The 14,300-nt window shown below is 44.1% G+C and overlaps 1 protein-coding gene across 1 annotated transcript in view; it reads left to right on the forward strand.

Moving 5' to 3' along the window:
* dnah9 (dynein, axonemal, heavy chain 9) overlaps positions 1-14,300 on the forward strand; it is a 467,621-nt gene that overhangs the window by 119,328 nt on the left and 333,993 nt on the right. Inside the window, exons 30-34 of the mRNA XM_078400937.1 lie at positions 608-895; positions 2,995-3,205; positions 3,935-4,062; positions 7,780-7,888; positions 10,890-11,037. Of these exons, the coding sequence (XP_078257063.1) occupies positions 608-895; positions 2,995-3,205; positions 3,935-4,062; positions 7,780-7,888; positions 10,890-11,037 (884 nt within the window). The remainder of the gene's footprint in view (positions 1-607; positions 896-2,994; positions 3,206-3,934; positions 4,063-7,779; positions 7,889-10,889; positions 11,038-14,300) is intronic.

A 14,300-nucleotide genomic window follows, 5' to 3' on the forward strand; every position in this document is an offset into this window, starting at 1 on the left:
AATTTTACCAAAGCCAATTAACATACAAACCTGTACGTCTTTGGAGTGTGGGAGGAAACTGGAGCACCTGGTAAAAACCCACATGATCACTGGGCGAATGTACAAATTCCTTACAGCCAGTACTAGTAGTCAGGATCGAACCCGGGTCTCTGGCGCTGAAAAGCAGCAACACTACCACTGTGCAGCCCTAAACTCCACACCGTTTGTATTGTTTCTAAGGATCATTCCAAGCAGCTTTGAATTGGTCTCCATCCTAGATAATGAGCTTTAGCTGTCCCAGGCCACCATTTGTCCAGAAGAGAATAGCTGACTCAGACCCCCAAACAAACCACAATCAGTCTGAAACATAGAAACATAGGTGCAGGAGTGGGCCATTCGGCCCTTCAAGCCAGCACCACCATTCAATATGATCCTTAAGAACTGAAGAAGGGTCCTGACCTGAAACATTGGCTAACCATGTTCTCCAGAGATGCTGTCTGACCTGTTGAGTTACTCCAGCACTTGGCATTTTAGAAAAAACCCAACACCTGCAGTTCCTTGTATTTAGTTGTCTTCCTTGTGATTGATTTTTTAACATCAAATGCACTCAGCCATTGTCCTTTGCTAGGATCACTATGACTGGGGGCTTCGTGCCATCAAGTCTGTGCTGGTTGTGGCCGGCTCACTGAAGAGGGGCGACCCAGATCGCCCCGAAGATCAGGTCCTGATGCGAGCCCTTCGAGACTTTAACATACCGAAGATAGTATCGGATGATGTGCCCATTTTCATGGGTCTCATCAGCGATCTCTTCCCTGCCCTGGATGTTCCTAGGAAGAGAAACCTTGAGTTTGAAGGGCATGTGAAGCAGTCCATCGTGGACCTTAAGTTGCAGCCTGAGGACAACTTTATTTTAAAAGTAAGTAAAAGTTTCTTGCATTCATTTTCTTTATTTTGTTTGTCCGAAAGTTTCAGCTGAAAGTGGTGGTTGAAGGTCCATTGATCAGAACGGGGTGAGTGCACACGAGACTGTGTAGGAAAATAACTGCAGATGCTGGTTCAAATTGAAGGTAGACACAAAATGCTGGAGTAACTCAGCGGGTCAGGCAGCATCTCAGGAGAGAAGGAATGGGCGACGTTTCGGGTCGAGACCCTTCTTCAGACTGATGGAGGGTCTCAACCCGAAACGTCACCCATTCCTCCTCTCCTGAGATGCTGCTTGACCCGCTGAGTTACTCCAGCATTTTGTGTCTACCGCACAAGGGACTGTAGATGCTATAATTTAGCACAAAAGGCAAACTGATCAAGGAAGTCAGCAGGTCAGGCAGCATCTGTGGAAGCAGATGGAGTCAACGTGATGGGTTATATAATGATGTACCTGTGTACTCGTCCACATAGTAATGAGCATTTATAAATTAAGGCCCTGAATAAGGACCAAGAGTCTGAAAAGCAGCAGCGCCATTGATTCCTGAGTTTATCTCCTACATGTCCCTCGTTGAGGAGAAGGAACGTTTGGAAGAGCACTGAGAAGCCCAGGCCCATGCACTGGGAGCACATGGAACCCCAGTGTCAATGGCAGAATTAATGTGCCTGGACCTCATTCCTTGTGGCGTGGGAGGCTGAGGGATGATCTTACAGAGGTGTATAAAATCACGAGGGGAATAGTTCAGGTGAATGCACAGTCTTTTACCCAGAGTCGGGGAATCAAGAAGCATAGGTTTAAGGTGAGAGGGGAAAGATCGTGCGGCACGGTGGCGCAGCGGTAGAGTTGCTGCCTTACAGCGAATGCAGCGCCGGAGACTCAGGTTCGATCCTGACTATGGGCGCCGTCTGTACGGAGTTTGTACGTTCTCCCCGTGACCTGCGTGGGTTTTCTCCGAGATCTTCGGTTTCCTCCCACACTCCAAAGACGTACAGGTATGTAGGTTAATTGACTGGGTAAATGTAAAAATTGTCCCTAGTGTGTGTAGGATAGTGTTAATGTGCGGGGATCGCTGGGCGGTGCGGACTCGGTGGGCCGAAGGGCTTGTTTCCGCGCTGTATCTCTAAATCTAAAAAAAAATCTAAAAATTTAATAGGAACTTGAGGACAACATTTTTATACAGAGGTTGGTAGGTATCTGGAATAAGATGCCAGTGGAGGTAGTTGAGGCAGCTGCTATTAGACGTTTTAAAAGACATTTGGACAGGTACATGGATAAGAAATGTTTAGAGGGATATGGGGCAATTCTGGGCAGGTAGCACTAGTGTAGATGGGCATCTTGGTCAGCATGGCCAAGTTGGACTGAAGATCCTGTTTCAATGCCGTATGCCTCTACGGCTCAATGGCCTCATAAACTACACAGTCGTTGTCCTTTGGACACCACTTGGCCCATCATGTCTATTGTCTATCTATGGAAGGCTCTGTAGGTTCCACATTGGCATAATTGGTCAACTTGATCCTATGGGACTGTTTAGGGTGAGGCACGGTGGCTAAGGTGGAATCATTAACTGAGATCTTCCAAATTCCTCAGATTCTGCTCAGACCACTGGATTTGGAAAACAGGAAAACCAATGCTCCTATTCAAGAAGGGAGGGAGACAGAAAACAAGAAACTATGGACAGTTAGCCTAATAGCTGCCATCGTAAAAGTGCTAGAATCTATTACTAAGGAAAATGTCAGGATATTAAAAATATATACAGTTTAGCAGAGTCAACATGGTTATGAAAGGAGTGATATTCTTTGTTGGTGTTCTTTGAGGAAGCAAGCAGTAGGATTGGACAAAATGAAACCTGTGCATGTGGTATATTTGATTTTCTAAAAGGTAACGTGCCATGTAACAGATTAATAGACAAGGTAAGACCTCATAGAGTGTGGGAAACAGATAAACATGCATAGAGGATTGGGTAACAGGAAACTATGTGGTGCAAATGTATGATTTTAAAAGACCATCAGTTGCGTCTTCAACTCAGTATTGAGATTTCAATGATAAAATGTTATTTATATGTATAATCTTTGTTTTCTGGCTTATTATTGCAGGTCGTCCAGTTGGAAGAGATGCTTGAAGTGAGGCACTCTGTGTTTGTTGTGGGAAATGCTGGAACTGGCAAGACTCAGGTCCTGAAGTCTCTGTTCAAGACTTACCAGAATATGAAACGGCGACCCGTCTGGACTGATCTTAATCCCAAGGCTGTCACTAATGATGAACTCTTTGGGATCATCAACCCGACAACCAGGGAATGGAAAGATGGTGGGTAACAATCCCGAAAAAAAATAATTTGGTTCCATCCTATGCCACCATTGCAACTGAGCACTGACTTCAGTAGAATTAAGCCAGCTGCCTGTTTTATTTATTGAATGAATGACAATAGACAATAGGTGCAGGAGGAGGCCATTCGGCCCTTCGAGCCAGCACCACCATTCAATGTGACCGTGGCTGATCATTCTCAATCAGTACCCCGTTCCTGCCTTCTCCCCATATCCCCTGACTCTGCTATCCTTAAGAGCTCTATCTAGCTCTCTCTTGAATGCATGCAGAGAACTGGCCTCCACTGCCTTCTGAGGCAGAGAATGAACGAGAGATATTTTGAAATTCAACATTCAGTTTTGCCAGTGTTTCTGCATTTAATCTAAGTCTTGGTATGACAACATAGTTGATAGCCTCGTGAGCATTTGATCCAAGTAACCAATGTGAAATACCTTAACTGTTCATGCCCGATCTTGCCGTTAAAGAGATCCATACACTGATTATCCAAGTTTGCATGTGTGAAGGGAATGTATGCAAGATACTGGAGTGCAGCTATCATTTGTTCGGTAAACCTCCTTTATCAAGGAGGGATTAAGAGCAACATTGTTGTGAGAAGAAAACAAAATCTAATTCAATTCGGAACTGGCAGGTGATATTATCGTAGCCCCACATATGTCTTTGACTCACCTGCTTTATCAAATGTAAATGCTTTTCTTTCTGTTAAATTCTTAGGGCTGTTTTCAAACATAATGCGTGAACTGGCAAACATAACCCATGATGGCCCCAAGTGGATTGTGCTGGATGGTGACATTGATCCAATGTGGATCGAATCTTTAAACACTGTCATGGATGATAATAAGGTAAGTCGATATCGGCATCCGGATCCGGGCCGATGTTTGAAGAACAAATGCCGAAGGAAAGCTGATTAATAATAGGTTAACTATTCTAAAAAAAGGGCTGCTACATAATTAATCTAAAGCATCCTGATAGAATAATTCCAGTAATGGTCAGATAAATCATAAAGGGCTAAGAGCTGAATGCTCTGTGCTGCCACTTACTGGGAAAGACGTGGGTCTTTACTGGGTTATTCTGAAGGTGAATTAGTTTTTTTCAGTCTCCCAAACCAGAGTCACTATTTGAGTGAGCAATGCACAATACCCGGGTGAAAGTTCCCATTGCCATGGAACTTATTGTAATCAATATACATCTGCCTAATGCACTGCCTGGTCTTGAATTTCAGTGCTTTACTTTGCTTAATTTTCAGTCTTAAAAGAAGCTTGTCTTATACCTTGTGAATGTCTCTGAAGTTTCAGGCACAAACTTTGCATCACCTTTTCTTTAAAGCTATATTTGAAATCCATTTTTATCTCACAGGAATGTACAATCAAATTTCACACCTGCTGCAAAACTGTTTCCGGGCAGCACAGTGGTGCAGCTGGTGGAGCTGCTGCCTCGTAGCCCAGAGGCCTGGGTTTCATCCTGACTTTGCATGCTGTCTGTGTGGAGTTTGCACGTTTTTCCTATGATCTTGTGGGTTTCCACTGGGTGCTCCGGTTTCCTCCCACATCCCAAGGACATGCGGGTTTCCACGTTACGTAGCCTCTATGACTTGCCTCTCTTGTTTGGGGAATGGATGAGAAAGTGCGATAGAGTAGAATGAGTGTGAATGAGTTATCGATGATCGGCGCGGACTCTGCTGTATCTTTACCTGTTGTATCTTTCAATCAACGAAGGGAGAGATTGAACTTTTTTTTTTCGCCTTCCATCATAGTGAGGAATGTGGAGGAGTCACTGTGGTGGATGTTCATGTTAAAATGTATTTCACGTGTTCTGTTGCTTTTTATTGGTATGACTGTATGGCAAATGAAATTCCTCGTATGTTGCAAAACATACTTGGCTAATAAAGTATGATTATGAAGATTATGATTATTATGTGGAACAATTATTGAACATTTACTGATCAGATTTTTTCATACACCAAACATGTCCTATATTCGACAAGGCCAATATTAATTTTGTGCATTTGTGAACATAAAACAGTGGTGACATAGTTTCACACTCAACTTTACTTATCCTCCGAAGACACGAGTGACCATTGTACTTCCTATTATGAACTATCTGTCAGTATTTAAAATTTCCAAGTGTTACAATTTTCAACAATTAAGCCCCACCCTGCTGGGCCTAGAAGGCATCATTTGGCACTTCATCCCAGTGTTTCCATGTTGTGAAAGCTATCCATTTTCCCCAATCCCTCTTTTTTTTCCTCAAAGCCCTGGAAATTTTCTTCTCAATATTTATCTTGTTCCTTTAGGCATTATTGCTGAATTTATTTCCAAGTAGTAAGAGGCACGGTGGCGCAGTGCGAGAGGTGGTGCGTCACAGACCAGAGACTTGCGTTTGATCCTGATTAGTGCTGCTGTCTGTGCGGAGTTTGTACCTTTTCCCTGGGACCACCTGGAATTTCCCCTGGTGCTCCGGTTTCCTCCAATGTTCCAAAAACATGCGGGCTTGCAGGTTAATTGGCCTCTGTAAATTGTTCCTGGTGTGTAGCTAAAACCAGTGTATGAGTGATCGTTGGTTGGCATGGACTTCATGGGCCGAAGGGCCTTTTTCCACGCTGCATCTCTAAACATCTCTCTAAAGATTCAACATTTGTGCAAAATCTATTCTTTGCCAGTTGCCTTGAATTTGGGTGATGTAGAGACAGACACCTTTGCACAGGACACCATCTCCTATTGTTTTGTTAAAACCACACACTTCTATTATATCTGCCATTAACCTGCTCTACTTCAGGGAGATGAAACTTCTTCACCTCTGACTGCATACAACTGGGGTCCTACGTTCAATGTAAAACTCCGTTAAACCCCCTCTGCACCTCTCTGACTTTCCCATATGATGGTACCCAAGAAAGGACACGCCATCAGCTGAAGACTAACAAATGATTTCTTCAGCTATTTTAATCATTTCCTTGCGTTACCACTCGCTCGCCTTTGTTTATATAAATGCAAGGATCCCATATGACTTTTAAATAACTTATTGATCCATGCTTCCCTAAAAGATATTATATTTACGCCTTAAGTCCCTTTATGCACAGGGATTTATTTTGTACGGCTTCTCCTTATCTTCCTACTGTGATGCATGACTTTACGTTTATCTGCATTATATTGGATCTGCTTTAAATGTAGATTAAATGTTTCATAGAATATTAGGACAGAAGCAAGCTATTTGGTCCAACTAGTCCTTGCCTCAGTTGAAGTTTGTCCTCTCCTTCCTGCTTTGACTCAATCAGCCTAACCTAGCATCCTCCCATAGGTCTGATTGGTTAGCACTTCCAAAATATTTTGTGTGATAAACGTGATTTAGGGTCGAAATTCATCCTTGGTCCCATCAGCTCATTGTATGGAATAACAACACATACTAATTGAACTCTGCTCTGCAATTTAGAGCCATTGGTGGAATTTCACAATGGAGCAGAATGCCCAGTCAATGCCCACAGCCAACAATGAACCATTTCCTTGATCCATGTAACTTTTCTGCATATCTTTCATTCATTTGTTCTATATCTCTCCATATCACCATCTATATCTCTTGTTTCCCTTTCCCCTGACTCTCAGTCTGAAGAAGGGTCTCGACCAGAGTCATCACCTATTCCTTCTCTCCTGAGATGCTGTGTGACCCGCTGAGTTACTCCAGCTTTTTGTGTCTATCTTCTATTTGTAGACTGTTCTGTCAGTGCCTTCCCAATGCCACCACAGGCTGTGATCGGGGTTTAAACAGATAAGGTTTGATTTGGACAGAGCCTTATCCCTTATCTATCACCAATGTGTGCTTGTGAAAACTAGTGTTTACTTTAGTTTAGTTTAGAGATACAGTGTGGAAACAGGCTCTTTGGCCCACCGAGTCTGCGCCGACCAGCAATCCCCGCACACTAACACTATTATACACATACTCGGGACAATTTACAAATTTACCAGGCCAATTAGCCGACACACCTGTACGTCCTTGGAGTTTGGGTGGAAACTGGAGCTCCCGGGGAAAACCCACACAGGTCACAGGGAGAACATACAAACTCCGTAACAGCAAGTACCCGTAGTCATGATCGAACCCGGGTCCTTGAAGCTGTAAGGCAGCAACTTTACCACTGCGCCGCCGTGCCTGGGAGTACCTGGGAAATTGATATTTTGATTGTCACCTGTAACTTCATATCGTTACTTGGCCTTCGTCCCTTATTAATGAATTCCACCAGTTTCAGGTTCCTTCCCTTCAAGCAGACTATGAGCATCCTATAGTGGATGCTCAACATTCACTATACCTCCTCTGCCTATCATTGTCATGTCCTTGCAAACTCTGCCTTTGCTCGTTTCCCAAAAAAGCATTTGTTCGGCAATATCCGTCTTTCCCTTCATCCCCTCTCTCGTTCTTGCATCTATATCTTTTATTGCTTTTTAACTTGCTTGTTACATTTCTGTAAGAAAAACAAATAGGACGTTGTTGTCTGAATATTATCAGCCTGAGGAAGTTGGACGCACAGAAAAAGATGCGTTTTCCTCACTGATGGTGCTAATATTCCGTTATAGGTTTTGACTCTGGCTAGCAATGAACGGATTCCTCTAAATCCCACCATGAGGCTTCTGTTTGAAATTAGCCACTTGCGGACTGCTACACCAGCCACTGTATCAAGAGCAGGTGAGCATGGAATTGACTACAGTTTCTTATTTTTCTGTTTTCACATAGAATTTGCTTGAAGCCAGTGGTGTTTTATAATAGAAGTAAATATATATGTGATGTGCAATTGATATTTCATTGAAAGCTGCTCTGGGTAAACTCAACAAGGACTGCATAAATAGTGGATAGAGTCAGAGTCGGATGGCATGGGAAGAAGCCTTTGGCCCAACTTGGTCATGCAGACCAAGATGGCCCATCTACAGTAGCCCCATCTGCCTGTGTTTGGCCCATACCCTTCTAAACCTTTCCTATTAATGTACTTGTCCAAATGTCTTTTGATCTCTGACTGATGAAGGCCTAGAACCTTGGGTAGAGCACATTTGGAGTTTAGTGAATCATTGTCACAAAGCCTTGCTCAAGTAGCTACAGAGGACATTGACAGAAGCAAACTGCTACATCTGCAGTAAGCCTGAAATAAACAAAATGGAAAGAATCTTAAGTAGGTCAGGCAATATCTGTGAAAAGAGAACTAGGTTTAACATTTCAGCTCAATGACCTCTTGTCTGATAAAAGATCTTCAACCTGAAATATTACCTCTGATTAGCCACAAAAATATTCGGAGTCGTTGTGTCTGAAAGCTTGTTCATCGATCATTTGTTAAGAGAATGCAATGAAAATTGAACAGCCTAACGTCTTAAATTAATTTGAACACCGAGTCATTAATTGGCAGAATGGTCCATTAGAAAGTATTTAAAATGCCCATTCAGCCCATTCTGAAGTGGTAACTAAATCAGGAGAGGGTAGTCATCAAAATCTCTTGTAAACCATCTGTGGTGCTTCAGTAGCTGTGGCATTACTTAATTTAATTCATTCACAAGAATTAAAAGACATTTGGACAGGTACATGGATAGATTAGATTAGATTGATTTATTATTATGACGTGTGTCGAGGTACAGTGAAAAGCTTTTGTTGTGAGGAGATCTTATCGAAACGTATAAGATTATTACGGGGTTGGACACGTTAGAGGCAGGAAACATGTTCCCAATGACGAGTCCAGAACCAGGGGCCACAGTTTAAGAATAAGGGGTAGGCCATTTAGAACTGAGATGAGGAAAAACTTTTTCAGTCAGAGAGTTGTGAATCTGTGGAATTCTCTGCCTCAGAAGGCAGTGGAGGCCAATTCTCTGAATGCATTCAAGAGAGAGCTAGATAGAGCTCTTAAGGATAGCGAAGTCAGGGGGTTTGGGGAGAAGGCAGGAACGGGGTACTGATTGAGAATGATCAGCCATGATCACATTGAATGGCGGTGCTGGCTCGAGGGGCCGAATGGCCTCCTCCTGCACCTATTGTCTATTGTCTATTGTGTACTCTCCAGTCAAAGAAACAACGGAGGAATATGGTCCAAACGCAGGCAAGTGGGACTAGTGTAGATGGGGCACTTTGGTCAGCTGGGCTGAAGGGTTTTCACACTGCACGACTCTATGACTAATCATATTTGATAGGAATCAATGCAAGGAACCAAGTATTTGCAATGAAACAAATATTTGTAGAGATTACTTTAGCTTCTCATATTTTTCCTGTTTCCTTTCGTAGTTCTTTTAAATTTCCTAGTTTGATATTTTTGTGTAAGTCATGTGTACAAGTGATGTAACAACATTATCAGACATGAGTACACTTGGTGGTTGGTCGCCTGCGATAAAGGTCTGAAGTTCCTAGTGTCTCCTGGAGATTTTTATAGATGGTACTTGACAGTACCACAAGAGTGGCTCACAGGTCACCGTCAATTACACCCCAGTCTCGGTTAAAAAGATATTTAGAAGACCTGCAGGTTACATTGTACAATATCAGAGTGATATTATAGACAATAGACAATAGGTGCAGGAGTAGGCCATTCAGCCCTTCGAGCCAGCACCGCCATTCAATGCGATCATGGCTGATCACTCTCAATCAGTACCCCGTTTCTGCCTTCTCCCCATACCCCCTCACTCCGCTATCCTTAAGAGCTCTATCCAGCTCTCTCTTGAAAGCATCCAACAAACTGGCCTCCACTGCCTTCTGAGGCAGAGAATTCCACACCTTCACCACTCTCTGACTGAAAAAGTTCTTCCTCATCTCCGTTCTAAATGGCCTACCCCTTATTCTTAAACTGTGGCTCCTTGTTCTGGACTCCCCCAACATTGGGAACATGTTTCCTGCCTCTAATGTGTCCAATCCCCTAATTATCTTATATGTTTCAATAAGATCCCCCCTCATCCTTCTAAATTCCAGTGTATACAAGCCTAATTGCTCCAGCCTTTCAACATACGACAGTCCCGCCATTCCGGGAATTAACCTAGTGAACCTACGCTGCACGCCCTCAATAGCAAGAATATCCTTCCTCAAATTTGGAGACCAAAACTGCACACAGTACTCCAGGTGCGGTCTCACCAGGGCCCGGTACAACTGTAGAAGGACCTCTTTGCTCCTATACTCAACTCGATATTATAATATCAACAAGATAGACACAAAATGCTGGCGTAACTCAGCCGGACAGGCAACATCTCTGGAGATAAGGAATAGGTGACGTTTCAGGTCGAGACCCATATCTCGCCTGGGCAGCTTGCAGCCCAGTGGTATGAACATTGACTTCTCCAACTTTAGATAGTTCCTCTGTCCCTCTCTTCCCCTCATCCTTCCCAGATCTCCCTTTATCTTCCTGTCTCCACCTATATCCTTCCTTTGTCCCGCCCCCCTGATACTAGTCTGAAGAAGGGTCTCGACCCAAAACGTCACCCATTCCTTCCCTCCTGAGATGCTGCCTGACCTGCTGAGTTACTCCAGCATTTTGTGAATAAATCCCTTCTTCAGATATCGCTATCCTTGTTTAAACCAATGGTCACACAATCCATGCAAGCGGGTTCTGTTCTCATGAGTGATTTTATTGCTGCCATTGCCTATTTTCCCCGACGTTGCCATCGTTTCCCCACACTTAATCTCAAACATTTGGAAATGAAGAATGACGCACCTCTTCTGTGATTTTCAGGGATCTTGTACATTAACCCTGCTGACCTCGGGTGGAATCCTCCAGTTAGTAGCTGGATCGACAAGCGAGAGATACAGTCGGAGAAAGCAAACCTGACCATCTTGTTTGACAAGTATCTCCCTTTGTGCCTGGACACACTGAGGACAAGGTGAGGAAATTAAAGGGTAAGGGGTTTGGTAGAGGGTGCGTGATAATTTACAGTAGGCTCATTGTGATTATATAAAACAGGGAGGAGGAGAGAAAGCCCAAACTGTAAACTGTTGAATGTAGGAATCTGAATAGAGTGTGACTTATTGCATTCTGCTGGAGCAGATCCAACATTGTTTAATGTGCTGAAGTGGCATTTTGTTTGATTTCTCTTGGCAGCCAGTAAAAAACTTCTTGACTTTTACATCACCATCTGAATTGTGTTTTTATATGCACCGTGGAACTGACCTGCACATCCCTAATCCTACCTCAGTAACAGAACCATACCTCTTGTACTACCATGGGCGTGCTTCCTCATTGGGTTTTGCAAGGGTGTCAGGAGTCATGGGGTAGAAGGCAGGAGAATGGGGTTAGGAGGGAGAGATAGATCAGCCATGATCGAATGGCGGAGTAGACTTGATGGGCCAAATGGCCTAATTCTTCTCCTGGAATTTAAGAAGATATAGTCTTTTCCCTATTCACTGTCATGTAATTTATGAATAATGTGTGTTCTGCGTGTTGTCCATGTGCTTCAAGCAAGACTTTCATAGTACCTGTACTTCACTGTACTTGTGCATATGACTATAAACTAAATTTGACTTGACTTGGAATCCTTCTGATGTCTTTTTGAAAGTGAATGTTACTTAAAATAGTGCATGCTATCAAATAATTCCAGAAATGAATGTGACACATTAGTAACACTCTACGATTGAAGGAATTGTACCACTGATTAGTTCAGTTTCTTTGTTGGAATGCGAGACTGACTTTGATGTCCTTCAAGCTCCATGACCTTCGGCATTTGCTCTATCAAGAAAATTGGAAAGTTGAAAAGAATAGCAACAAATGTTATGCATTTAGACAGACAGATGAGCAGGCTGTGAATTGGAGGATATAGATCATGTGCAGGCAGAAGTGCTGTTTAAATTTGCATCATGGTTGGCACAAGCATTGTGGGCTAAATGGCCTGTTATAATAATAATAATAATAATAATAATAATATTCATTTATTGTCATTGCAACGAGTACAACGAAATTAAAAAATAGCCAATCCTGACGGTGCGTACAAACATACATGCAATAAATGCAAAAACAAATAAATACATAAATACAATTAAATACAATTATATTAAGTACAAGATTTTTTAACGGTGTTGCCTAGTGCAAAGGTAGTGTTCAGTTCTCGTATGGCCCTGGGGTAAAAACTGTTCTTAAGTCTGTTTGTTCGGGATTTGATCGACCTGAAACGTCGACCAGAGGGCAGATGAACAAACAGACGGTGGCCGGGGTGGGATGGATCTTTTATTATTTTGCCTGCTCTACTGAGGCAGCGTAGGCTGAACAGGTGCTCCAGGGAGGGCAGTGAGCAGCCGATGATCTTCTGGGCCATCGTGATGACCCTCTGAAGGGCCTTCCTGTCCTTTTCTGAGCAGCTGGCATACCATGTGGTTATACAGTATGCCAGCACACTCTCGATGGAGCAGCGATAGAAGGACAACATGAGCTTCTCCTGCAGGTTGGTCTTCCTGAGGATCCTCAGGAAGTGGAGTCTCTGCTGTGCCTTCTTTACTGTGGTGATGGTGTTGGTAGACCAGGTAAGATCCTCTGCGATGTGCGTACCCAGGAACCTGAAAGCTGGTACCCTTTCCACACAGACCCCATTGATGTAGAGTGGGTTGTAATCTCCACTGGTTTTTCTAAAGTCAATTATAAGTTCCTTTGTTTTGGAGGAGTTCAGGACCAGATTGTTCACTGAACACCATGCTGCCAGCCTTTGGATTTCATCCCTATAGGCTGTCTCATCTCCTTCTGAGATGAGTCCAACCACAGTCGTGTCATCCGCGAACTTGATGATGGTGTTGGTGGGATGGGTGGGGGCGCAGTCGTGAGTGTAGAGGGAGTAAAGGATGGGGCTCAACACACAGCCCTGTGGTGAGCCGGTGCTCAGTGTAATGGTGGAGGAGAGGTGAGGGCCTATTTTGACGGTCTGGGGGCGGTTGGTCAGGAAGTCCTTGATCCATTGGCAGATGGTTTGGGAAAATCCAAGGTCGGAAAGTTTGGTGACCAGTCTGCTCGGGATGACCGTGTTAAAGGCAGAGCTGAAGTCGAGGAAGAGCATCCTCACATAGCTCCCCTGGTGTTCAAGGTGGGTCAGTGCAGTGTGAAGAGCAGTGTCGATGGCATCCCCTGTAGACCTATTTGCTCTGTAGGCAAACTGGTGTGGGTCGAAGGTGGGTGGGAGGCTGGCTTTGATGTGCTGCAGGACCAGTCTCTCGAAGCACTTTGTGATGACCGGTGTGAGTGCTACCGGACGGTAGTCGTTAAGACCGCTGATGACAGACTTTTTCGGCAGTGGGATGATTATGGCGGACTTCAGGCAGGGAGGGATGGTGGATTTTAAAAGGGATAGGTTGAAGATTTTTGTGAAGACCTCAGATAATTGGTCTGCACATTCCCTCAGCACTGCCCGTCACACCATCGGGGCCTGCAGCTTTCCTGGGATTCACTGCTCTGAGCACGCGCTTAACATCATACTCCTGCACAGTGAAGGTGTTGCTGTCAGGTGCTGGAGAGGGTGTTATGTCTGCCACTGTAGCTTTCACCTCGAAACGAGCAAAGAAACAGTTAAGTTCCTCTGCCAGCGAGGCGTCGCCGTCGGCAGTCGTGCGGTTGCTGGTCTTGTAGTTGGTGATGTGCTGGATGCCTTGCCATACCCGCCGTGGGTCATTGTTGGAAAAGTGGTCCTCAATCTTCCTCTTGTAGGACGCTTTGGCATCCTTGATGCCTCTCTTCAGGTTGGTTCTAGCAGCACTGTATAGAGCTCTATCACTAGACCTGAAGGCGGTGTTACGGTCCTTGAGGAGAGACCTGACATCCTTTGTCATCCAGGGTTTTTGATTGGGATACAACCGGATGCGTTTGTCGACGGTGACATTGTCAACACAGTTTTGGATGTAGCAAAGTACAGTTGATGTGTACTCCTCCAAGTCCTGATCCTCAAAAATATCCCAGTTGGTCCTTTCGAAGCAATCCTGCAGCTGCGAGGAAGCTCCTTCAGGCCATGTCTTAACAGTCTTTATGGTGACTGGAGCTTTCCTCCTGAGTGGGGTGTATGCTGGAGTTAGGAATATGGACAGGTGATCTGACTGCCCCAGGTGTGGTAGTGGTGCTGACCTGAAACCTTTCTTAATATTTGAGTAAACCTTGTCTAGTGTGTTTTCCCCCCTG

The sequence above is a fragment of the Rhinoraja longicauda genome, chromosome 6 (assembly GCF_053455715.1).
Source record: "Rhinoraja longicauda isolate Sanriku21f chromosome 6, sRhiLon1.1, whole genome shotgun sequence".
NCBI lineage: Eukaryota > Metazoa > Chordata > Chondrichthyes > Rajiformes > Arhynchobatidae > Rhinoraja > Rhinoraja longicauda.